The 24,156-nt window shown below is 36.5% G+C and overlaps 2 protein-coding genes across 5 annotated transcripts in view; both read right to left on the reverse strand.

Moving 5' to 3' along the window:
- Nucleotides 1-24,156, reverse strand: part of LOC123680430 (leucine-rich repeat-containing protein 15-like) — a 150,396-nt gene that overhangs the window by 6,579 nt on the left and 119,661 nt on the right. For 3 of the 4 annotated variants that reach the window (XM_045618327.1, XM_045618326.1, XM_045618329.1), the window contains exons 6-9: nt 23,138-23,290; nt 20,439-20,619; nt 18,693-18,832; nt 14,917-17,102 (exon numbers count right to left, since the gene is read on the reverse strand). In XM_045618327.1, the coding sequence (XP_045474283.1) occupies nt 16,828-17,102; nt 18,693-18,832; nt 20,439-20,619; nt 23,138-23,290 (749 nt within the window). In that variant the 3' untranslated portion in view covers nt 14,917-16,827. Of the gene's footprint in view, nt 1-14,916; nt 17,103-18,692; nt 18,833-20,438; nt 20,620-23,137; nt 23,291-24,156 lie in introns of those variants that run through there. The other variant, XM_045618328.1, reaches the window with a different exon arrangement.
- Nucleotides 790-13,803, reverse strand: LOC123680433. Its single transcript, XM_045618331.1, has 6 exons — nt 13,498-13,803; nt 11,194-11,396; nt 7,953-8,310; nt 5,327-5,446; nt 4,475-4,671; nt 790-1,104 (listed from the first exon to the last, which is right to left on the reverse strand). Exons 1-6 carry the CDS (start codon nt 13,787-13,789, stop codon nt 850-852), a joined length of 1,425 nt encoding a protein of 474 aa, XP_045474287.1. The 5' UTR covers nt 13,790-13,803; the 3' UTR covers nt 790-849.

Below are 24,156 nucleotides of genomic sequence, written 5' to 3' on the forward strand. Positions count from 1 at the left end.
AACGAAGAAGAAATCGCCGAAACTGAGGCCTATTTGACAGCGAAAAAAAAATCGTACTATAAAAATGGTATCGCTAAGTTGGAACATCGCATCTCTATAAGCGGTGTATCTCCCTCGAAGGCATCTAAGTTGAATAATAAAATAGAATTTCGCAAAAAAATGTGTTTTACTATGGAAGCGGGTACTTTTCAATTGGCCTCTTATATCCTAGTTAACTTCACGAATTCCATCTTCAAGGTGTGGCATCGGTTTAGGACCATTAGCATAGACCTTATATTTGCTTAGGCCCCAAATAAAAAGTCTGAATGTATTAAATCATAGAATCTCGGTGTTAAACGACGTGAAAAATCCGATGACACTAGGAGAGCAATAGTTGTCAAACCTTGTATTTCAGCACGTGGATACAGAAAATAATAAATATTCTGCATATTATAAATTCGATAATAAGGAAAAATATCGAGTTCCAAATATTCAAATTTGCATATTTAAGTGGGAATAACTCAAATAAATATATTTCATTCAATATAATGTACATTCATAATGATTTAGTAAAATTGTGGATTTGAAAATATATCACAATCCAACCATATTGGGAACATGTAAAAATTGCGTATACTCCCTCTATCTATGTTTATTACTCTATGGTATGAATGGACCTTCAAAGGAATCAGGTTATTCATAGTCGCCAACCGGAGTCATTTGAGAAGAGTCATATCTTTTACTCCTACCTTACTCTATGAAAAAAAGGGAGAAAAGAAAGGGAAAGGAAGGTCAAAATTGCAAAAGTACATTCTGAAAGTGATGTTATATTTCATTATATTTATGGAATATTATCTTCAAAACATCAAATTATTTTTCTTCTTTGAGCATTAGAACTTGAAACTCCAGAGGTTTGTCATTGAAAGAAATTAAAAAGGCTCCATCTTTTGTCACATGAATGGATCCAGGGTAAGTTTCTTTCGTTGGGATTTCTCTACCAATATAGGCTTTTGAACCATTAGAGAGGCTGCCCCCAGGTATCATTCGATCTTTATCCAAACATGAAAAATCCGTCGACGTTGTATTTATCCATTCGAACTTATCAGGATTTGTTGTACTGAAAATCTGTAATATATGTTGAAAATTTTAATAGTCAAAGAGCTTGAAAATATTTTTTTTAAATTTTTTTGTTGTAAATGTCAACTCGGTCGAATCTCTTATAACGCAGTTTTATTATAACCTGAATCCTTAATTTATCAAACGTACTGTAGTGACTCTGTCTGCTCACAGATGTGGGGTTTCGCGCCACACATACTTCGGCCCCGTAGTATGTATAGTATAGGGGTCATCGTATTGCAACAGACTCACTTCTCCAAGATGGTGTGAGAGGTAGTGAATGCTGGATAGCCTGACTGAAGAGTCCACCAGCGATCACGGGACGAAATTATTTCTCTTGATGAAACAGCACCTTTTTTTTTCTTCAAATAGGGGCGTTTTTTAACGATTTCATCCTTTAAACGATCCAAAACCTCTATATAATAATCGCTGTTGATGATCTGGCCCTTCTGGAGGTAATCAATGAATATTATACCTTGCGCATCCCAGAATACTGATGCCATAACCTTGCAAGCTGACTGTTGTGTTTTTCCTCCCTTTGGAGTCGGTTCATCGTGTGCAGTCTACTCAGCTGACTGTCGATTGGACTCCGGAGTGATATCGACGCAAAAATTCAGGTTCATTTATCAAACAACGTCTAACCCTGCTCAGAATCATTGACCGTTGTTGATTTTGATCGATTGTGAGCTCGCCTGGCACCCATTTTGCACACAGCTTTCTCATGTACAAATATTATCTCATTATGTTATTATATAATATATATTATATTATATTCGTGAATGATATGATGTACCCGTTCAGATTATATCTTCACAATGTCGGCTATCTCGATCAACTTCACTTTACGGTCATTCAAAATTATTTTGTGACTTTTTTATTTCTTCATCGCTGTCAGCCTCTTTCGGGCGTCCACTGCGTTCGCAGTCTTCGGTGCTCATTTCATCACGTTCAAACTAAGCATACCAATCAATGATGGTTGATTTTCCTGGTGCAGACCCAGGAAACCCTTCATCAAGCCAAGATTTTGCTACAACTGTATTTTTTCCCTTCAAAAAGCAATATTTCATCAGCACACGCAATTCTTTTTTTCCATCTTTTCTCAAATTACAGAAGTACATACACTCACAACGCATTATCTCATAAACTCATGGTCGGATTGCTGTCAATTTTTGACGCGTATTGTGTAAAGGTTGTTACTACTCAAAAATCATACTAGCACCGCCATCTGTACATCAGACCAGGAACTTTTCAAATGGTCTAATATGTACCGTTCGGCAGGTTTATCAACAAACATATCTACTCTTTATAAAGTAACTAGATAAATGTAGGTATGGGCTAAAGTTAGTTAGAGTATATCCAAATTCACTTGAACTAGTCCATAAAAACGCTTGGCCAGATGTCTCTTCGAAGTGGATACAGCGATCCGCTAAATAACGGTTTATTTGAAGGTGTTGTTAGGCAATAAATTGACTGGCGCCGAAGGAATTTCTGGAAACTTGGACAACCCTTGTAAAATCGAAATATTCTGGCATCCTTCAAGTGACTTTGGATATACACTGCTCAACAATTGATAGGGATCACTTACTTGTTCTAAATTTATTTCTGAAATATTCGCTCCAAGATTATAAATTTAGTCAGATATCATAGTATTTTCAGTTGATAATAGGGTTCACTTGAGAAAAGAATGAAAAAATGGAAAGTTGAAAAGAAAAAAAGACTTTATTAGGAACACTCAAAATTCTGTGTTTGAATAACATAAAAATTTCATGATGAAACTACAAGAAGGCTGAAGTTTCGGTTAAGCTAGTACCTAGTTGGTCCCCCACGAGCTCGTCTCAAGCATTCTACCCTACGAGGCATACTTTCGATCAAACGATTTATAAAATTTTGGGGCAAATTCGTCCAAATATCCCGTAAAGCGTTAGAAAGGTCCTCCAGGTTATTGATCGGTTGTTCTAAGGTTGACAATTGTCTAGACATCTCAGACCAGACATGTTCGATGCAATTCATGTCTGGAGAGCGAGCTGGCCAGTCCATCCCATCAATAGCATGAGTTTCTAGCGCTTCATTAACCAGACGACTACGGTGTGGACGGGCATTATCGTCAATTAAAATGAAATTCTCGCCCACGGCAGCCGCAAACGGAACAATTATGGGTTCAATAATCATATCGTAACGATATGAAGAATTTACCAGAGCGAGCATTCAGAAAGGTTATCAATCGGCTCTTGATTGCAAATGAATTTTATTCAGTGGAGGAATTTTTCAGTTTTCAATTTTAATATTGCTGTATTGACGAACCATGTAAAATTGATGGCAATAAATTATTATTATTATCGTGATATCTGTGGCTGGTCATGGTGGTGTTCTGCAGAACAACCAACTCTGTGCGTTGGTTCAAACAAATGCCTCCCCATACACATATAGAACCTCCGCCAAAAGCTGTTGTGGGTACCATAAACTGTTCTGCATACCTTCGACCTCTTTCCCTCCAAGCAAGAATACGTCCATCGGAGTTGACCAAACGAAATCTAGACTCATCCGTAAATGAACATCGGCTCCAATCTTCAAGTGTCCAATTGCAGTGCTCCTCAGCCCATTGCCGTCGATGAACCCGGTGTTCCCTATTCAAACGGGGATGTTGTACCCTCCTACGTGCTCTCAAACCACGAACATGTAGTCGTCGTCTTACAGTCTGGTTCAAAATTAGAACTCCTGTTGCAACTCTCAGTGATCTATTGAGCCGCGACGCCGGGTAAGTGGGATTTCTCCTAGCATTGAGGATCAAAAGACGGTCTTGGTCAGCTGTTGTATTGCGCTGCCGACCTCCCCCATGAACATAAGCTACTGAGTCGTTTTGGATGAACCTATTCCAAGCCCGACTCACGACACTTTGCGAAACATTCAACCGCCGGGACACTTCTCGCTGGGACAAACCTTCCTGTATCCACCGTATGATTTGGTCCACTTGCACAGGAGCCAAACGTCTTCTCGGCATGACTGATAAGCTGATATTGTTCTCATTTCTTCAATTATTGTCACCTTATGTGTTTGAACGAGAGAAAAAACAGATTTAATAACAAATACCACATTGCTTTTCACTCCACCTGTAACAGCCTACAGATAATAATCGATTTTGTGAACAAGAGCCGATGAAGTGAGGAAGACTTTGATATAATCAACTCAAAACATCTTACTTTTTCCTTAGAGAACATATAATGTACAGATATTCACGAGATAACTTGAAAAAAATACAAATGAAGAGAAGTTCATAAGTGATCCCTAGCAATTGTTGATCAGTGACGGTCATAATAAGTTCTTACAATTAGCATTATAAGAAATGGATGAGAGTGGTTAGGTGAAATAATAATGAACTCACGTTATAAACTATTCCTTCTCCTATAATATACTTAGTACCCCTCATCAAGTGTGTATAATGTTCTGACGCATAACCAACGTCAAATATATCGGGATCAACGAAAGATTGTCCTATATATAGTTTTGGATAACTCTGACTGTATCCAGCCTTGAAGGCTTCTTCTTCACTGAAAGCTATTCTTGGTTTCCAGTAATATTCTGTGGAAATATTCTTATTATTCAAATTATGAAGAATGAATTGACACAAGTCATGAAATAGTAATTAGTTTTTTATTCACTCCAATAATGCATTCAATTTTTTTTATCATTTTAATAAATTCAAAATTATACAGGGTAATCCACCGCGATGGCATATTAGACGTTTATGAAAAACTGATCATAATTTTGTGCTAAAAATGTATATTTTGGGGTTCGAAACAATGATCTTTCTTCCTAAAATATTTTCAGATCTCTACAACTTCCAGTTATACCGGAAACAGGCAACTACTTCCTTATTTCGAATATCACACCTAGTATGTTATTGCAAATAAGATGCAATTTTTTCAAGACAATTTCAGCTATGAGTATGCCATATCTTGCCAAAATCCACAGAGGATAGGCAAGGCAGAGAATATACAATATACAAAATGAAAAAATGTCATTCCCAATTCCACCTGAAATATTTCACGGAAATTTATATCGCTTTCAGAATTGACAATAAATTACGACATCTCCTTACTTGTTGGTTTTAACTCTCAAGTTTATATTAAACCTACCTATTTGTCTTAACTGACGCTTACATGAACCTGCATTTTTAGTTTTAAGGTGATAAATAGTCTAAATAACATTGAAGAGTTATATTAACTTAACTTACCCATAGATGCCTTCAGTGTCTTATTTGTTTTAAACTTATTTATTTCGGTTTGGTCACCTTCTGAGCATGTATAAGTACATGAAGCCCAGTTGATTATTCTATAGAACTTGGGTATTGAACCTTCAAATATTGAATAATAATTCAATTAATTTATCGAACATCTAACTATTGATATATCAGAACGAACAAAAAACATTTTTATTGTGTTTGTCCATTAGCAAAATCGAATCACAATTTTGAAACTATATATACTGTCAAATAAACTGCAACACCCAGAAGGAGCTGTTGAAATTTTGAATTATTTTCGGTAAAACATAGATAGTATAGAAAGGGGTAAATGATTGAATTTGGAGAAAAAAGCGTTAAATATTTTATCATCTGAACAATTTTTGTTACTTAAATATTGTAGTCGTTTTCTGCAAGTTTTTGAAATTTTACAACAAACCAGTAGCCCAAGGAGATCCAAAGTCGATGTTTAGTTGTTGTTGAAATGTCTAGAGCCTAGAGTGGAATTTATCGCCAGCTAAGAGAAATTGAAAGAGGTCAAATTATTGGTCTACGGAAGGCAGGTTTGTCATTTCGTGAAATCGCTAACCGTACGAATAGAAATCCAATTACTGTTATGAGATGTTGTTGAGCGTGGTTTGATAATGCCCAAAATCGAAGAAGAGTAGGCACTGGTCGTCGAAAGGGCACAAATGAAGTTGAAGATCGACGTCTTAGACTTATGGCCATTAGAGACCGATTTGCGACAAGTCGATCTTTGGCTGATGTGTGGTTAGGAGAACAAGGCCATCCTGTAACGAACGGTTTTCCGTCGGATAAGGTCTTTTGGACTGAAGCATCATCGACCCCAACTTGTGTTATCTCTGACGGTTGAGCATCGCCAGCAACGATTACAATGTTGCAGAGAACGTCAACATTGGAATGTGGAATCTCATCAGATCGTGTTTTCTGATGAATCTCGATTCTCTTTGGGTGCACATGATGGCCGAAGAAGGGTAAGACGACGTCGCGGAGAAAGACGTGAACCCAGTTTGATGTCATGTATGTACACCGGACAGCAGGCGTTATGGTATGAAGTGCTATTGCACATGCAAGTAGGTCACCTTTAGTCTTTATTCGAAGTAATCTGACAGCGCTGCGTTACCTTAAAGAAAGTGGAGCCTAATGTTCTCTCTTACCTCAACCGGCTTGAGAATCTGTGGCGGCTTCTCATAAAGCTCCACATAGCAACAATAAACACCGCAGTCGGTAGCCTAGTGGTTAAAACTGTAGACTCACTCACCGAGATGCGACAAGGTGCCGGGTTCGAGTCCCGGCGGCTCCCGATAATAATAAATTCCCCAAGCGTCTGTGACACGGCACACACAAATATACCAAAGTCACACTGATGAGTCCGGTGTGTGTGCCAGGGACGAAACGCATATGTGGAATCCTACATTGGTGACCCCGACGTGATGGCGGAGAGCTGCGGCGTTGGAGCGCAGAGGCGACTCACTGCCCCGCTCAACGTTACGGCTACTGGGGTGTCCATCGGACACTAGAGCCGATGGCACGCCGAGCCTCGTGTTTCCGTCGTCACAGCACGCAAGCTCGACGTGATGGGAATGGCCGTCTTAACGATGTGTCCTGGAAAGCAGAAGGTTGATGCGTAGCTCCCATATATCTGCAATTTCCAACGAAACTATACGCCCATTCCCATGACGTGCAATATGTGCTCCTTGGTCTGCCGCGGTATAGCGGACCTGAATAGGCGGCATTCACCGTCCGCACGATGCCGCGAGGTGCAGCTCTGATTAGGCGGCAATCACCCGGCTGCACCGTTGACCTCGTAACACGAATAAGTTTCGTTCCTCCGTCACTGGGGAGGGAGTCATGTGGCGGCTTCTCATAAAGCTCCACATAGCAACAATAAACACCGCAGTCGGTAGCCTAGTGGTTAAAACTGTAGACTCACTCACCGAGATGCGACAAGGTGCCAGGTTCGAGTCCCGGCGGCTCCCGATAATAATAAATTCCCCAAGCGTCTGTGACACGGCACACACAAATATACCAAAGTTACACTGATGAGTCCGATGTGTGTGCCAGGGACGAAACGCATAAGTAGGCATATGTGGAATCCTACAAATCCAATATTTCAGCAAGATAATGCCCGAACTCATATTGCCAGAGTTTGTTCAAACTTTTTCGAAACGACCCATGTGAATCTTTTGCCATGATCGCCCAGAGCCCTCGATCTTTCGCCCATAGAGCATGTTTGGGACAGCATGGGAAAAAAGCTTGGAAATTTAGCTCAATCCCCACGGACTTTGGCGGCTGTGAGACATGAAGTTCATGTAGCTTGGGATAATATCCCTCAAGAAGAAATAGGGGAGTGTATAGATAATCACGGTGGACAAACATATTATTAACAAATTTATTAAAAAAATTGTAAAGTCTTCGTTTTTTTCTCCAAATTTCAATAATTTTCTCCTTGCTATACTATCTATGTTCAACCAAAAAAAGCTCTTTCTGGGTGTTACAGTTTCTTTGTCAGTTAGTATATATTCTTCTGAAGTATTGTATTTTCAACTCATAATTTTTTTTTATCAATTTCAAGGAAGTAAGAAATAATTATACTCACCTAACTTGTAGGAAAATTCAAAGGAATGGCTACATAAGCGTTTCATCTGCATGGTTTCATTACCAGGTTCTTTGTTTAGGAACATGAGCCACTCGAAATTTTTTGTTGTACCAACTGTACCATCCTGTTTCGCATATTCCATAGTATCATTGAGTTTGCTTACATAACCAACATACGTTGTTTTTGAGGGATATTTAACGATGTAATGAAATGTAGTTTTCGTTCGATTTTCATTTGATAATTCGACATGATAACCTCCAAGTACGTTCTTTCTATCCGCCTTCTCCCACAAGTCGTCGAGTATTTCTTGGGTCAATTTCATCCAAACTAATCTACGAGGTTGCAATGTGCATAAAATCTGGAAACGTATTAAAGTTTGAGAAGATTTTTGAGCTATATATCATTTTGTTACGATGTCTGTAATTTTAGAATTTTGAGTCAGGTGTTTTTCATAGTTTGTGTAAAAACTAGTAGATACAAGGGCGTAGATATATTTTTTCTTGGGGGGGAATAATCGAAAAAAAAATTTTGACGACATTGTTTACTCATATATAATGTGATAAAAAGAGGTTTGATAACGAAATCTGAACCAAATTACTCTAAATAATTTTTTTTATTACCAATTCGATTGTTCTTAACTTATACTGGGTGTTCCTGAATTGGAGTTACTAAGAAAAATGAGAGATTCCTTGGATAATTTTAAAAATGAAATGGCCCCTGAACATGAGCCCGCAAACGCTTTGTTTTCAAGGTACAGGGTGTTAATATAATATAATAATGTTTATTCATCTCTAAAATACAAAATCTCAATACATTCATGAGGACAGAGAACCCGAAGAAATAAACATAGAGAAACTCAAAAAGCTCAAGAGAGCTTGTCTTTGAGAAATTTCTGTCTAATGATCACACACAATATAGGCTTCAAACACACACGCCAAGAACAGTTTCATTCACACTCAGCTACAGCCAGATACAGGTATAAAGTACACACTTTCCCACACAATGTTCAAAAATTATTATCCGGGGAAACAACGGAACAAATTTTGTCTCTATCAGCAGAAATAAACCATTTTTTTAATTTTTTACGAATATACGAGAGTGCATATAACCCCTAAGTTCTCCAGGTATAAAATCCACCAGACGAGGAGCAATATATTCGAAGTATCTCAGTCCAATTGATTTCCTAGCTCGAGGCAGATATATCCTGTTTTCATTTCTTGTATTATGGGCATGTTCTACGGTTTGTACAGAAAATTTTCCCGAACTACAAAACTTTAAAATGTTTCTCGCGTACAACTTTCTAATATCCATTACTTCCGCATCTATAAATAACTGTTCGCTGGAAAATGTGTGAGCCTTTTCCTTGATTTCCTCCCAAGTGTCTGCCTCATAGATGATTGCTGTGTCGTCAGCAAAAGACAGAATAGTGCCCATGGACTGCACTTTGAGTAAGAGATTAATATAAATGAGAAATAAGACAGGTCCCAGAACGGTGCCCTGAGACACCCCAAAACGGACACTCCTCTCTGTGGTATGGATTTTATCTATTTCAACCATTCGCTTTCTGTCTTCCAGGTAATTTCCGACTCTTTTAAGGATGATGCCTCGAAAACCCAAGCGTTCCATCTTCTCCAGTAGAAGCGTATGGCAAACCATGTCAAAAGCCCTCGCAAGATCCAAAAAAAACGCCCAGGCACGGGCGACTTGAGTCCAGGCCCCGATATATTTTTGATGTTAAACGTGCGAGAGCATCTTGTGTCCAGGTTTTCTCCCTGAAACCAAACTGTGAACCAGAAATGATATCATCTTTATCAAGGTAAGCTACAATTCGATTTTTCAGTATTTTGTCATACACTTCAGCAATGCCCGATATCAGCGATATTGGTCGGTAGTTACACATATTGATTCTACTTCCGAGGTTGAACAAAAATGTCAGGGGACTTGCTATGTACTCGCAGCAAGTTTTCAGTGTTTCATTCGAAATCCCGTCCGATCCTGGTGCCTTAAAGTCCCTCAGCTCACATATAGTTCTTCGCACTGAAATCTCCTCAACCTCTTGAAGATACATAGAATGTGGCACTGAACTTTTATCAGCAATTTCAGCCCCTATATCACTTTTCAACAAGTGTTACTTGTAGTCCTTTTTTGTGATGTTTAACCAGTTTATCGAATCTTTATTAATCTTCGCCACAGAGTTGGTAAATAAGAACCAAAACTTATAATTAATTTATTTATCACAGCTACCTAACTGGATCTTTGTAATAATTTGGATTTTCCTGAGAATTACTATAGAGAGTTGTTTGAATTTTTTTCTTGAAATCGATTACAGATACGACAAAACTACAACAAATCAAAAAAAAAAACTGAACCAGAGTTTCTTTTTAAATTTTTCTGAATTACCAGTGGTTCACAAAAAAAATTATTCTGGAGGAAAGAAGCGAACACCCTTTCAGAAAAAAATCACCCTGTAGATTTGCTCTCAAAATTAGGATATTACATGATGAAAACTTTAAATTGGAATACTATGCCGATTCAAGTTGAGTATCTTGTGAAGGGAAAGTGCTATTAGAGAAAAACTTGAACTTTAACACCTGTATCTCAAAAACAAAGCGTTTGCGGGCTCATGTAATAGGACTTTTTTTTCTTGAAATGATCCGACAAATCTGTCTTTTTCATTTGTATCTCCAATTTAGGAACATTCTGTAAATATGTGTTCACGAATAAATTGCAATTTGAATGAAACACAATATAGTACAAAACAGCCCAGACAATTTTTCGATGCGAATTACTCAGTTCAGTTCTTTGATAACTACATATTGAAATTGTGTGACGAGATACAAAAAACCGAAAACAACGGGTAAGTGTACACCGATGACGAATGCAAAAACCACAGATGGCAAATAAGAGGCGGTACCGAGAAAGCGGATAGATAGAGGAAAATAATAAACCTCGAACAAAGCATCTCACTAAAATATTTTTAAAGCATTTTGTCGACATGAAAATTTGTAAAAAGCTTGATATTGTTATTTTATATCTGAATGCAAATTTTTAATTTAGGTATACCTACCGAATATGAAACTTTGAAATTTTATTTAATTATGCCCATTAAGAAATTGTTCTGTGGCCTTCGAGATCCGTACCTACCCTGAAATTTTCAGGTTTTTCGTTCGAGCTGTTGAATTTTTTTCACGATTATAATTAGAATAATGTAAACAATTTTCTTGTCGATTTTTGTATTCACCTTGATATTTTCCGTCAGTTTGAATGTTTTTCCTTTAAAAGGGTTATATACATAGGGAGTACCATCAAAAATTGTGGTGACGAAGGTACCATTATGTCCTGGATCATATACCAAACCGATATAAGTTTGAGGTTTTTGAGAAGAATCACCCAGAATATAGGCATCGGGTGGTATCATACCATAAAAATCCCTCCAATAGAACCCTGAAATTTTCACGTATCAACAAAGTTGCAAATTTGACACCACAGAGTTATAATCAGGTATAATATCACAAGAGCAATGACAATATTCGATCATACACCGATTCACGAGACGTAATTCGCGAAACATCACGAGAGCGCAGCTCGAGTGGTGTTTCGCGAACTACGTCGAGTGAAGAGGTTCGTATAATCGAAATATATTGTCTATGCTCGAGTGATATTCGTTTCGATTATATAACGAACAATTTCAATAACTGTAACTAAAGTACTGCATTTTGATTATTCAATGACATTTCACTGAGCTTGACTTTTATTTTTTGGCGAACGTCCAAGAATATTACTATGAGAATGATCACAATATGGCAGGAGGCGAAACACCAAAACGATTATACCACGTCGTCAATAAGCCGTAACTATGGGAAATTTACGGATTTTATTGGTTCATTAGAACATGAGTTGTATAATCTAAATAATACGAGGGTTACAATTTATGTATTGAGAATACAAAAAATAAACAAGCGGTTTTGATGCCAAATTTTTTATATAGTTTCGGCTAATACTTCTTCTTTGGCGCTAAATTTCTTTCCAGCGAGCCTTCTTTTGAGGTCTGAGAACAGGAAAAAGTCGCTAGGAGCCAGATCTGGCGAATACAGTGGATACAGAAGCCAAATTCATGCAATTTTGCCACTATTTTCATTGATTTGTGACAAGGCGCATTGTCTTGATGAAACAGCACCTTTTTTTCTTCAAATGGGCCGTTTTTTAACGATTTCATCCTTCAAACGATCCAATAACGCTATCTAAAAATCGCTGTTGATGGTCTGGCCCTTTTGAGGGTAATCAATGAATATTATACATTGCGCATTCCAGAATACTGATGTCATAACCTTGCCAGCTGACTGTTGTGCTTTTCCTCGCTTTGGATTCGGTTCATCGTGTGCAGTCCACTCAGCTGACTGTCGATTGGACTCCGAAGTGAAATGATGGAGCCATGTTTCATCCATTGTCACGTATCGACGTAAAAATTCAGGTTTGTTGCACTTAAACAGCTTCAAACACTGCTCAGAATCATTAACACGTTGTTGCTTTTGATCGATTGTGAGCTCGAGCGGCATTTATTTTGCACACAGCTTCCTCATGTACAATTATTCGTGAATGTTATGATGTACACGTTCAGATGATATCTTCACAATGTCTGCTATCTCGATCAACACCACTTTACGGTCATTCAAAATTATTTTGTGAACTTTTTTGATTCTTTCGTCGGTGACAACCTCTTTTGGGCGTCCACTGCGTTCGCCATCTTCGGTGCTCATTTCACCACGTTTGAACTTAGCATAACAATCAATGATGGTTGATTTTCCTGGTGCAGACCCCGAAAATTCTTCATCAAGCTAAGATTTTGCTTCAACTGTATTTTTTCCTTTCGAAATTCTTCTTATTCCTTCTTTTTTCAAATAACAAAAGTAGCTACACTCACAACGCAATATCTCACAAACTGATGGTCGGACTGCTGTCAAATTTTGACACGTATCGTTTGAAGGTTGGTACTAACTAAAAATCATATGGATTCAATATTAGCACTGCCGTCTGTGCATCAGACCAGGGACTACTATGTATGACTTTACCTTATTCTTTCGTTGCTAAAAATTCAGCACTCCATAGTACGTTGTTTTCGGCAAATGATCTTCAAGAGAGATGAGTGTTGATGTTTTATCTCTCGTGAAGATCATTTGCTACGTGCACCATACATTCGAAAAACCATAAATTCCACGTTTGCACATATCCAACACTTTCGTTAAATTGAATTCTTGGAGCTGAACACTCTATGAGAATTGCGTAATTACATTTTTTCAGTGCTCAAAAATATTCAAAAAATCAACTAAATTATATTTTACTATTGAAGTGGTCTTGAAAATTATCGTCATAGTCGTAATAGTTGCATCTACTGAAAGAAGATTTGAGTGGTTGAAAATCTACACTCTTATTCGCAACTTAATAAGTAAATCTTAGAATAGCAAACGTGAAATGCTTTCATGTCCACTTATTAGAATATAACGAAAAAATAATCAATAAGATTTTCAAAGATCAATATACACATTACCCTCGGGTATTATTGATTTTTCTTCTACGGGATCAGCGCTTCTTTTGGACATGCTACCACATTTTTCCAAACATACAAATCTACAGTATCTGAATTTCAAACCAACGTTTACGTTGACTGAATGACGGTAACCCTGGTAACCAATAGAGCCACTACGATATGTCTGAAGTCCTTCACATATTTGCAAAATAACAAGTATAAAAAATAAGAAAACACTTAAAACCCTCATGACTATTGCCAGAATGGATCTATTTTTGTTATACTTTCTACCTTCAAAGAAGCGCACATACATAAAAAAAGTGATAAGTATATTTTTTGTAATTACATGACTTCCATTGGAAGCGGTTTTGGTACTGTATGCGATATCTTATCTAAACGATTATTGAAATTTCAAATAATTTCGCCATATCTTACCATGGAATTGTTACAGAAAATTTTTTAATTATTTATAATTTTCACAACCTTTCATTTATTTTTATATTATTTTATGGGTACTTTTATTTCAAGCAAGAAATGAAAAAGTGTAATGCTAAATTACGAACTTTGCACTCATAGTATTTTTGAAGACTAACTGGAAGGCACTCTGCTGCCTACTTTTCGCAGTATTTCTCATTTTAGCCAAAATTATCATTTCAAATGAAGGTAAGGACGATGACTTCGATACTTCAGAGGATGTATATCATTTCATCATCATATTCATTGTAATTAAAAATTTTATCGTATATGAATTCTAAACAATTCCTACGAACAATTGATTAAAATTAAAGAAATGTCAAGTTTAATTTTCAAAACATCGAATTTAAGTTTCTTTCTAAGTTTTCCCTGAGTCACAGACAACTCCACTGAGTTTAAAATTTTCATTTTAGATATAAGATTTGCTGAAGTAACCCCCTCTTTTTACAAGTAGAATTCACTGAAAGAATAAAAACTATAAGTTGTAATTTGAAAATCTTGAGTTTGATTGTTTTGAGTTGTCCAAGTTCAGGATCTTCCCATAAACGCTCTGTACATTTTTGGTCCAAACCGCAGTCCTATAGTACCTACATGTATATTGGCAGAATTGAAAATGAAAAGATTTTTTTCGAGAATAACTTTTTCTACAGAAATATTAAAAAAAAATTAAAACATTTTTCTCATAAGAATCTCATTAATTCATGAACCGTCGGCGTCGAGTTTATACCCAATTGCCATTTTGCTGCAATTATCAGCAAATAAGCTATCTAATGGTGCAATAATATACTGGGTGCGCCTTTTAAAATGAGTCTGTTGCTGCTAATATGCAACTTTTCAGAAAAAAACTATGATAAGTTTTCCCTAAATGTCTAATTAGTCCATCGCGGTGATGTTTTAGCTGTATTAAGCTGATATGAAGAAATATCTGAAAATTTTTCAAACAATATGTCGAATAAAAATAAAACATTTGCAGCGTAAACCTTCTCTTTATTTAAGTTTCACATTATACATAGAATATTACATTTCTGAAACATTGAATAATATTAACTGGGATATATTATGACACAAAACACAACAGCCAGTTTGTCAAAGATGAATATATAACCTAACTCTGGATATGCAATGATGTGCACATTAATAACACCTACCAGATATATCATACACGGTAAAATCGTAAAAAGGTTACGCGATCGGACGTTTCCTACACGTTTTTATGTGATAACGACCTGACACTAGAATATTAGAAAAATATTAAATCTGATGGTTTCTTTGAGCTGGACATAAAAACGTGTAGCTCGGCAACGTCGCGATCAGATATGTCTTGAAATGGTCTGGCAACACTGTCAGGGGGGACAGGGTTGCAATAAACGTCTTCACTAAAATATCTCTCGCTCATCAAATTTAACCTCTTATAATAATAAACCTACAAAATATCTTTGACAATACGTGTACATATAGTTTATCGCAGATATATTAAATGATATGTAGAGACAGGAAAAATTTGTTTATTTTCCCGGTAAAATTCCGATTTTCTCAATGTAACCCGCACTTTTAACTTACTGATCTGAGACTTGAATTTCTTCCTAACAATTAAATCAATAATTGCTAGAATATTCAATAGACACTGAAATGTATTTCTACATTCGAATGATGATATGCTTAGTATTTCAGACCAATAATTGACATTCAGACTTTCCTTAAACTACCCTAAATATGGTATTCCTAATCCGAACTTTCCGTAATTCCTGAAAAAAGTTACAACCTATTCTCTAGATGGGTAAGGTACGGGTAGAGCTATTTCAGTCACAAAGAACACCGAGATTTCCTGATATGCATACGATTGATCAGAAGGAATTTTACTATCACACTGCATATAGTGCATCGAAAAATGTACCAATTTCTGATCTAAAACTTACCAATTACTATATTTATGTATATATTATATAAGATATATATTTTTTAATACTAATGATATGATTATATCAAGCTCACAAAATTTTTGGCTCATGCAATTCGGAACAACATCGGTACATCGCGTTTATGAAAATTTACAATAGAAACTTTCACTGTCCCAAAACGTTCAGATACCGATGGTCGAAAATTTTCGAAAATGGGTTACCATCATTTATTGCGGCACATAATATGATATGGATAATTTTGAAGAATCCACCATAATATATTTTTCCTCAAGCAGATTACTGCTTGTCCCAATATTAAGGCTTGGTGTGCGATATCAAACAAGGATTATGAACAAAATCCTTAAAGAAATTAAATTCATTAACCACACGATAAAATACGTCCAGAAGAAATTTCTACATCTAGCATACATCAAGATATATATAGAGAAAATGACATCTACTACAGATATTGGGACATCAATGAAACAGTGGATTATTAAGGCGTACTCCTGAATCAGTCCAAAAGTTACCTTTATGTTCGAGTGAAGTATGAAGACAAACAATCAATTCAATACCATGAAATATTGAAAGGCTCTACACGATTCTGGTCTCCATAAGCAATACTCGGAACTTTATGATATGTTTTCGACAAACTACACATTTCAATACAGAATACTAAAATTTTAGGAAATTTTAATTTATCTAGCTTAGAAAAGCGGTTTCTGGATATTCTTTAAATTGGAATAACTAAGAAAATATTTCATGCCATACAGAAAGAATATGAATTTATGACGATTCGAATAAAAAATATATTCACCTAATTTTTTGACTATGAGAAACTACAACTCACTACGAGTTACTCTACTCGAACTATAACAAAAATTGCAATAACCTGAACAGTTTCTTATAGCACTCTTCGTGCTATAAAATACAATTCAGGATGTCCCTAAACACTAATCGATTCTCTTTAGATGATTCGTTAAAAGAATATCACGGTGCAAGCTAAAACACTTATAGTTATTGGGGCCAATAACTCTATTCTAGCTGATTTTCCATTGTTATTAAGAGAATCGTAAGACTTTATTACGCAGTTCATCTTCTCTAAAGGTAGAGATTGCAAACTGTACTCTCTCTGATCCTGAGAATACAAACATACAGTTCTCTTCTTCTGCATCATTTCGTCATCTTTATCCTTCAGTCCCTTTATCCAATTCCGGTACCACTGGAGATCGCAGTCACAAATAAGTGGATTGTCTAGAAAAAAACAAATTAGAGAAAGCACTCACTTTGGTTCAGAAAATTTTGCGCACTCGTTCAATGATTAAGGGTTTCCGAATACGAGGTTTCATTTTGATACTGAAAAAATTAGTATTGAATTTTGAGAGACATTATTGAATGTTTATATTTCATTTGGAAGGGTAAGGCATGTCATTAACGATAGACATCTATTTCAGCCAAGTGGCCGCTGAGGTTGTAGCACCATAAGGGATTCATCAAGGCAAATAGCTGAACATTAACCATTTCAACTACTTGACTTGATAATCAAGCTCGTGAAAAATTACATATTGGACTCTACACTTGACTTGATTTTCGATATTTATTGCTTGACTTGATTTCAAGCTACTTGATATTACTTGAGCTTGATATGCTCGCGTCGCACGGCATATATTTCTGCAATCTCGTGCGGGCTTCGACTAAATAAGGAGATTCCTTGAGCGCCGAGAGACTGAAGCATTCGCCAGGGTGACTTCATTAGTAGTTTTCGCACATTTCTATGAAATCTTTTGGTAGCTTCAGAAATATCTTATTAAACCAAAATGGCCGAGCATTTTCAGCACCTGTCGAAAAACAATTTTCCAGAGCTGCTTTTACCGTTACGAAAACCCGCAATAGGTTAGGCGACAAATCTATAAGATGCCTCATGTGTCTTAGATCCTGGATGGAAAATTATTGAATCAAACAAATCCTGAAAATTTCTCAATATTAAGAAACTTAATTTTTATGTTGTTATGATTTATAGTGTTTCAATTTATGTTTTTATTTCGAAAAAGGTAATATTTTTGGTTCCTTTATAAAATAAGTATAATAAATAGAAGTTTTTTCGCAAGGTTTCTCCTCATTTCATAATTTTTTATTGATGTGACACTACACAATAAAACTACTAACAATCAAGTAGCTTGATATGATTCAATTACTTGATGAATAAATAATTGACTTGAGATTGAAAAACCACTACTTGACTTGAAATCAAGTCAAGCTCAAACCAAGCCGTGAATCCCCAGGCACCATATCCTTTCATGAAATTATCGATGACCAATTCGCACATTTGTGGATGTATGTCCTCAATAAGTTCACGAATTTCATCTTGAAGGTCTTGAAACGATTGTGTAACATTGGATTAGAACTTATCTTTCACGTGACCCCAAAAAATTATTATTATTATTATTTTCCTTTCTCTCAAAGGGGTTATGAGTCAGATTTTTTTTTCAAATTTTGTTTCCGACGGCTTCTTTTTTGACACAAAATTTCAGACGAATATGCAGAATAATTGAGATATCAAACATATTAGAAGTATTTTTTATAATATTTATATATCTAGTGTAACAATACTCAACATCATCGTGTCGTTATTTTAGAATTTACTACTGACTAATGAGTAGGTAGTTTTCGAGGTTAAAGGACAAAAAAATTTCAGATAACTACAATAATGAAACTGTCATTATGAAATTTTATTCTGACCTTAAACCTACCTCGAGAATATCGAAGGACGGCACCGTAGAATACAAGCTTTGTGGCCAATAGGCGCACAGAACGAGCGCGCAAAAAAGTCGAAATGATACATACCCATGAGATCGATTACCCTGAGTGTGTCCAAAACGTTTTCCATAACTTCTTCAGGTACATGCAAAAGCTTGTTATTCTGAAGATTCAGGGTTTCCAAGGAATTCAAATTATCGAACGTCATTCCAGATAAAGTGCTGATGCTGAAAGGAGATACAACTTTTCATGATCATGAAATGAAACTCAATTTTGTAGAGACATAAAATAAAATAAATTTACAGAACAAGAATAGGTCCAGGTTAAATTAAGTGTGATGATCAACAGCCCTCGTACCTATTTCATTAGGATGATATACTAATTGACGAAGAAACTGCAACACACAGAAGGAGCTTTTTAAGTTTAAAATTTTTTTGGTAAAACATAGATACGAGTAAGTAAATGATTGAATTTGGAGAAAAAAATCGTGAAGGTTTTTTCATGTAAACAATTTTTGTTACTTGAATATTGCAAGTTCTTTTGAATTTCACAACAAACCGCTGTTCGAGGAGATCCAAAGTCGATGTTTAGTTGTTGTTTAAATGCCTAGAGCACGTGTACGCGGAATTTATCTCCACCTAAGTGAATATGAAAGAGGTCGAATTATTGGTCTACGGGAGGCAGGGTTGTCATTTCGAGAAATCGCTAACCGTACGAACAGAAATCCATCTACTGTTATGAGATGTTGTCAAGCGTAGTTTGATAATGCCCAAAATCGAAGAAGAGTAGGCACCGGATCTCGAAGGGGTACAAATGAAGTTCGACGTCTAAGACTTATGGCCATTAGAGACCAATTTGCGAAAACTGAATCCTAAGCTGTTGAGTGGTTAGGAGAACATGGCCATCCATAACTGTCCCAACGGTTTACCGCCGGATAATGTCTTTTGGACTTCAGCATCATCGACCCCAACTTGTGTTACCTCTGACGGTTGAGCATCGCCGGCAATGATTACAGTATTACAGAGAACGTCAACATTGGAATGTGGAATGGCATCAGGCCGTCTTTTCTGATGAATCTCGATTCTCCTTGGGTGCACATGACGTCCGAAGAAGGGTTAGACGGCATCGGGGAGAAAGACGTGAACCTTAGTATGATGTTGAGCGTCATGTACACCGGACAGTAGGTGTTATGGTATAGGGTGCTATTGCACATGTAGTAGGTCACTTTTAGCCTTCATTCGAAGTAACATGACAGTGCTGCATTACCTTCAAAATAGTGGAACCATATATTCTCCCTCACCTTAATCGGCTCGAGAATCCAATATTTCAGCAAGATAATGCCCGCCCTCATGTTGCCAGAGTTAGTTTAAATTTGAGCGACCCATGTGAATCTATTTCCATGGCCGCCCAGATCCCCCGATCTTTCGCCCATATAGCATATTTGGGACATTATGGGTAAAAGGCTTGGAAATTTATTCCAGCCCCCACGGACTTTGGCGGCTGTGAGACATGAAGTACAGGTAGCTTGGGAAAGTATCCCTCAAGAAGAAATAGACCATCTTATTGCATCAATGCCTTGGTGTGTTGGTGAGTGTATACATAATAGTGGTGGACAAACACATTATTAACAAATTCATTAAAAAAAATTGTAAACTCTTCTTTTTTTCTCCAAATTTCAATAATTTACTCCTTGCGATTTTATCTATGTTTTACCAAAAAAAATTTAAAATTCAAACAGCTCCTTCTGGGTGTTGCAGTTTCTTCGTCAGTTAGTATATTAATAGAGATCTAAAAGATATATGTCAAGGTGTTAGAAATAGTTGTTTGACTTACTCGTTTTTCTGGAGATTGAGGAAAGTGATGGAATCTCCATAGCCAGCAAATGCGTCTTCAGATATGTAACTGATGTTATTGGACCTCAAGTCTAGATGTCTCAAGCGGTGCAATCGTTTCAGAGCCTCAGTTGGAATAGTATGAATTTTGTTATCTCCTAATCGTAAATATTGCAAGTTTTCTGAAAAGAAAACATTTATTTTTAAAAAGTTCACATCAGTTATTCAATAATGGATATTTGCGATAAAAGAAAGTAATGGTAAATTAATTCATAATAATAAACGAATACCAAACTTATAAGGTTTCATTATTCCCAAACATTTCCACATGATGATCAGTTCATTGCCTGCTCATCATTTACAACTTCTTTTCTAAATTCACCTTTATCAATTAAAATCTTTCGGTGTCAACATCATTATCTAGTATATTTTGTATGCTGTTGAAGAAGTTTTTCTATTATTTTTTAACGATAATTCCTAAAAAACACTTCTCTCTGAACTGTACAATTGAACTTTTCTTCGTAGACTTTAGAGAACTAAGTTTTCGAAAGTTTCATTGAGTTCAAACAAAACTAAATTTCCTTCGAAACGAAAACAAACATATTACTTAGAATTTAATTCCTTCCTTCCATTTCCAGATGCTGGAGGAGCAACTCACGAGTTCACTAACTTTCTCAAACTGTTTATTTAGTTCAATGAGAAATTGGAAAACTGCAGGTTAACGTATCGATTGCTTGGTTTCTTTCTGTTTTTGTGTTATTATGGAGTTGGATCTTAGATCGTCGGCCGAAATAATGTGGTCTGTATGTTCAAGGGTTGTAAAGCATACATACAGGGTGTTCCCAAATTGGAGATACAAAAAAAATTACAGATTCCTAGAATCAATTACATTATTCAATTATTATTATTTGTAATGGGGTTGTTGTGGCTCGGTGAGCATTCCGGCAACTGCGGCCATGTTGATCTTTTGTTCTCTACCCTACTCTTTCATGGAAACTCAAGGAGGTCGTCAATGGCGTTGATAAAACTGACAACCTCCTTAGGGGCCTTTGCCGTTACCTCTCGGGTATCCAGGACCGGCTTCCCCATATGAATGGTTCTTAGGCCAGCCAGCTCTGGGCACTTGCATACCATGTGTTCAGCTGTTTCTGCTTCTGATACACAGTGCCTGCAAATCTCATCTGCTGACTTTCCCATACGGTACAAATGATGTTTGTACCGACAGTGCCCCGTCAGCAGTCTCACCATTACCCGAAGCTCGACTTGTGACAGTCGAAGAGTTTTCTGGCGTAGGTAGGTGAAATCATCACGAATTTCTTGGCCTGAATAAGTCCAGGAGTGTTTGTCCAGTGGGTTATCCTGTTATTCAACTCTCATTGCTGGACCGCTGCCTTGTATTGCTCTTTTTCTAGCCCACGGAAAGGCTCAGGTCCAGCAGGTGTTAATGCACTTTTTGCAAGTTTATCGACTTTTTCATTTCCTTCAACATCACAGTGCCCTGGTACCCATGGTAGGGTCACTTTATTGCCTCTGGCCAGTTGCCCTATGATGTTACGGCAGTCCCAGGTCAACAGAGACTCCTGGCAATACTATTCCAGGAATCTCAGCGTGGTCTGACAGATTCCTCGGATCAATTAAAAAAGTCCCATTAACATGGACCAGAAAACTTTTTGTTTTCGAGGTACAGGGTGTTAAAATTTTGAAGTACGTTGAAAAAATCTAACTATGGACTTAATCCAGTACTACCCTTTTTGGTTTCGTGAAGTTTTGTCATATCTGCTGCCGATTTCGAGAAAAATATTTCTAGTATCTAATCCTCAGGAAAGTCCACATCATTATTAAGATCCCGTCAGTATGAGCTATTAATTATATGTTTTGATACTTATTTGCTCTGTATATATCTGTAGCGTAGATTGATAAAGATTCGATAAACTAGTAGACTACAGGAAACACCCTGTATCTCGAAAACAAAGCGTTTGCAGGCCCATATTTATAGGACTTTTTTCTTAACATCATCCAAAAAATCCTACATTTTCCATCGAACCTCCAATTTAAGAATACTCTCTCTATAGGGTGGGTGTAAAAATGAGCTTTAAGAAGCTTTGGAAGAAGCTTTAAGAAGCTAATGTTACACTTAATTTTGCCAAACGTCATCGTTGAAAACATTAAAAACCTCTCCAATATTTTCGAATACTATAGAATTCTTCGTCGGTGTTTGATGAAATTTTCTCAAAAGGTTTTTAATAACTCCCCCGAGACACTTTTTTTTAATGAGATATGAAAGATGAGTCTGCGACCAATAGGGGCAATCAAATTACCACAGTAGTACTTTTTCGAGCAATGAAAGTGACCAAATCGACACATTCTATTTCGAATTTCAATAGATGATCAACAAGCATACTGGGATTTTTTTCAAGAAGATGAGACAATAAATTCTCTGCTCCCTCATGAATTTTTGGAAAAATTGAAAAATTTTCACCAATTTTGTAGCGAATTTCAACAATTTTGGTACGTAGTTGAAGTATGTAGCGTTCCATTTTTAGTAATGGCGTAAATTTCACTTGTCAAATATTAAAAGATGACAGCATCAGAAATGTCAGCTGTCCAGATAATGGGCTACTCAAATCTAAACTTCTTATTGGTAAACCCTGTATTGGCAATAACCTATAAATATTTTCACTTGAGTGTACGTCAACTCACCTTCCAATCCAGCGAAGGCCTCAGGATGTACAGTATCGATGTCATTTCCATCCAATTCCAACGAATTCAAGAGTGTCAGATGAGAGAAAACCCTAGATGGAAGTTCTCTCAGTTTGTTGTGCGCCAAACCAAGTGAATCCAAATTTTTCAACCCTGAGAAAAAAAAGGAATCATAACATCGGCCGCTATACATTTGCTGTAAAACAGTCGAACAATTGTTTTCAATTTGAAAATGAACGGACGAACAGCAGAACCGACGCGTTCATCTGTAAAAGGACCTTTCGGAATTCATGTTGAAAATAACAAAGCGGTAGGAGTTTTTTGTTCTCATCTGAATTAATTGCCAAGGCTCCTCTGGGAATGCAGTTGCGATTAAATTTGGTGTTATTTAATTATGATTCAGTACGAGGGGGCAGGTTTGATCACTTCACAATACTCGATTATTTAATTCAATTTGAAGCGGAGATGTTTTCCTTTTAATTAAAAAATTCAGAATTCGTACTGTTTGCATTTCACAAACAGTTGGAAAACATGGTCCAAACTTCGTGGTTCTCTTTTGGAAAGGCATACGGTCATATCAATTTTCCTTTTGTGTATAATATTTTGTTTTAGTCATTGGTTTTAATTTAGGAACTTCGATATTGTTGGAAAAATAGTTGTCTATAAGACAATTGCACAAGGCATTTGTATTTTTCTACGAGCACAGAATTGAAAAATCAGTCATGAAGTGGAAAAATTTGAATGAACGATTCTTTTGAAACAGTGTTATACATTATTTTTTCTCCGATTGACAGCAAATATTGATTTTGCAGATACATATCAATCAGTAAAGTATTACTTTTCCTGCCTAGACAGCATAATGATTATTCTCAATGGAAATGAAACATTCTACATTTTCCGACAATCAATATTTTTTGCCACCTCCCTTATTTCTGGAGGAGTAAGTACTTCTAAGTCGCTTTCACTGTCCATAATATGAATACATACGATATTTTTCTAAGAAGTTGTCAAACTATAAT

Source organism: Harmonia axyridis, chromosome 5 (genome assembly GCF_914767665.1).
Source record: "Harmonia axyridis chromosome 5, icHarAxyr1.1, whole genome shotgun sequence".
In the NCBI taxonomy this organism is placed as follows: Eukaryota; Metazoa; Arthropoda; class Insecta; order Coleoptera; family Coccinellidae; genus Harmonia; species Harmonia axyridis.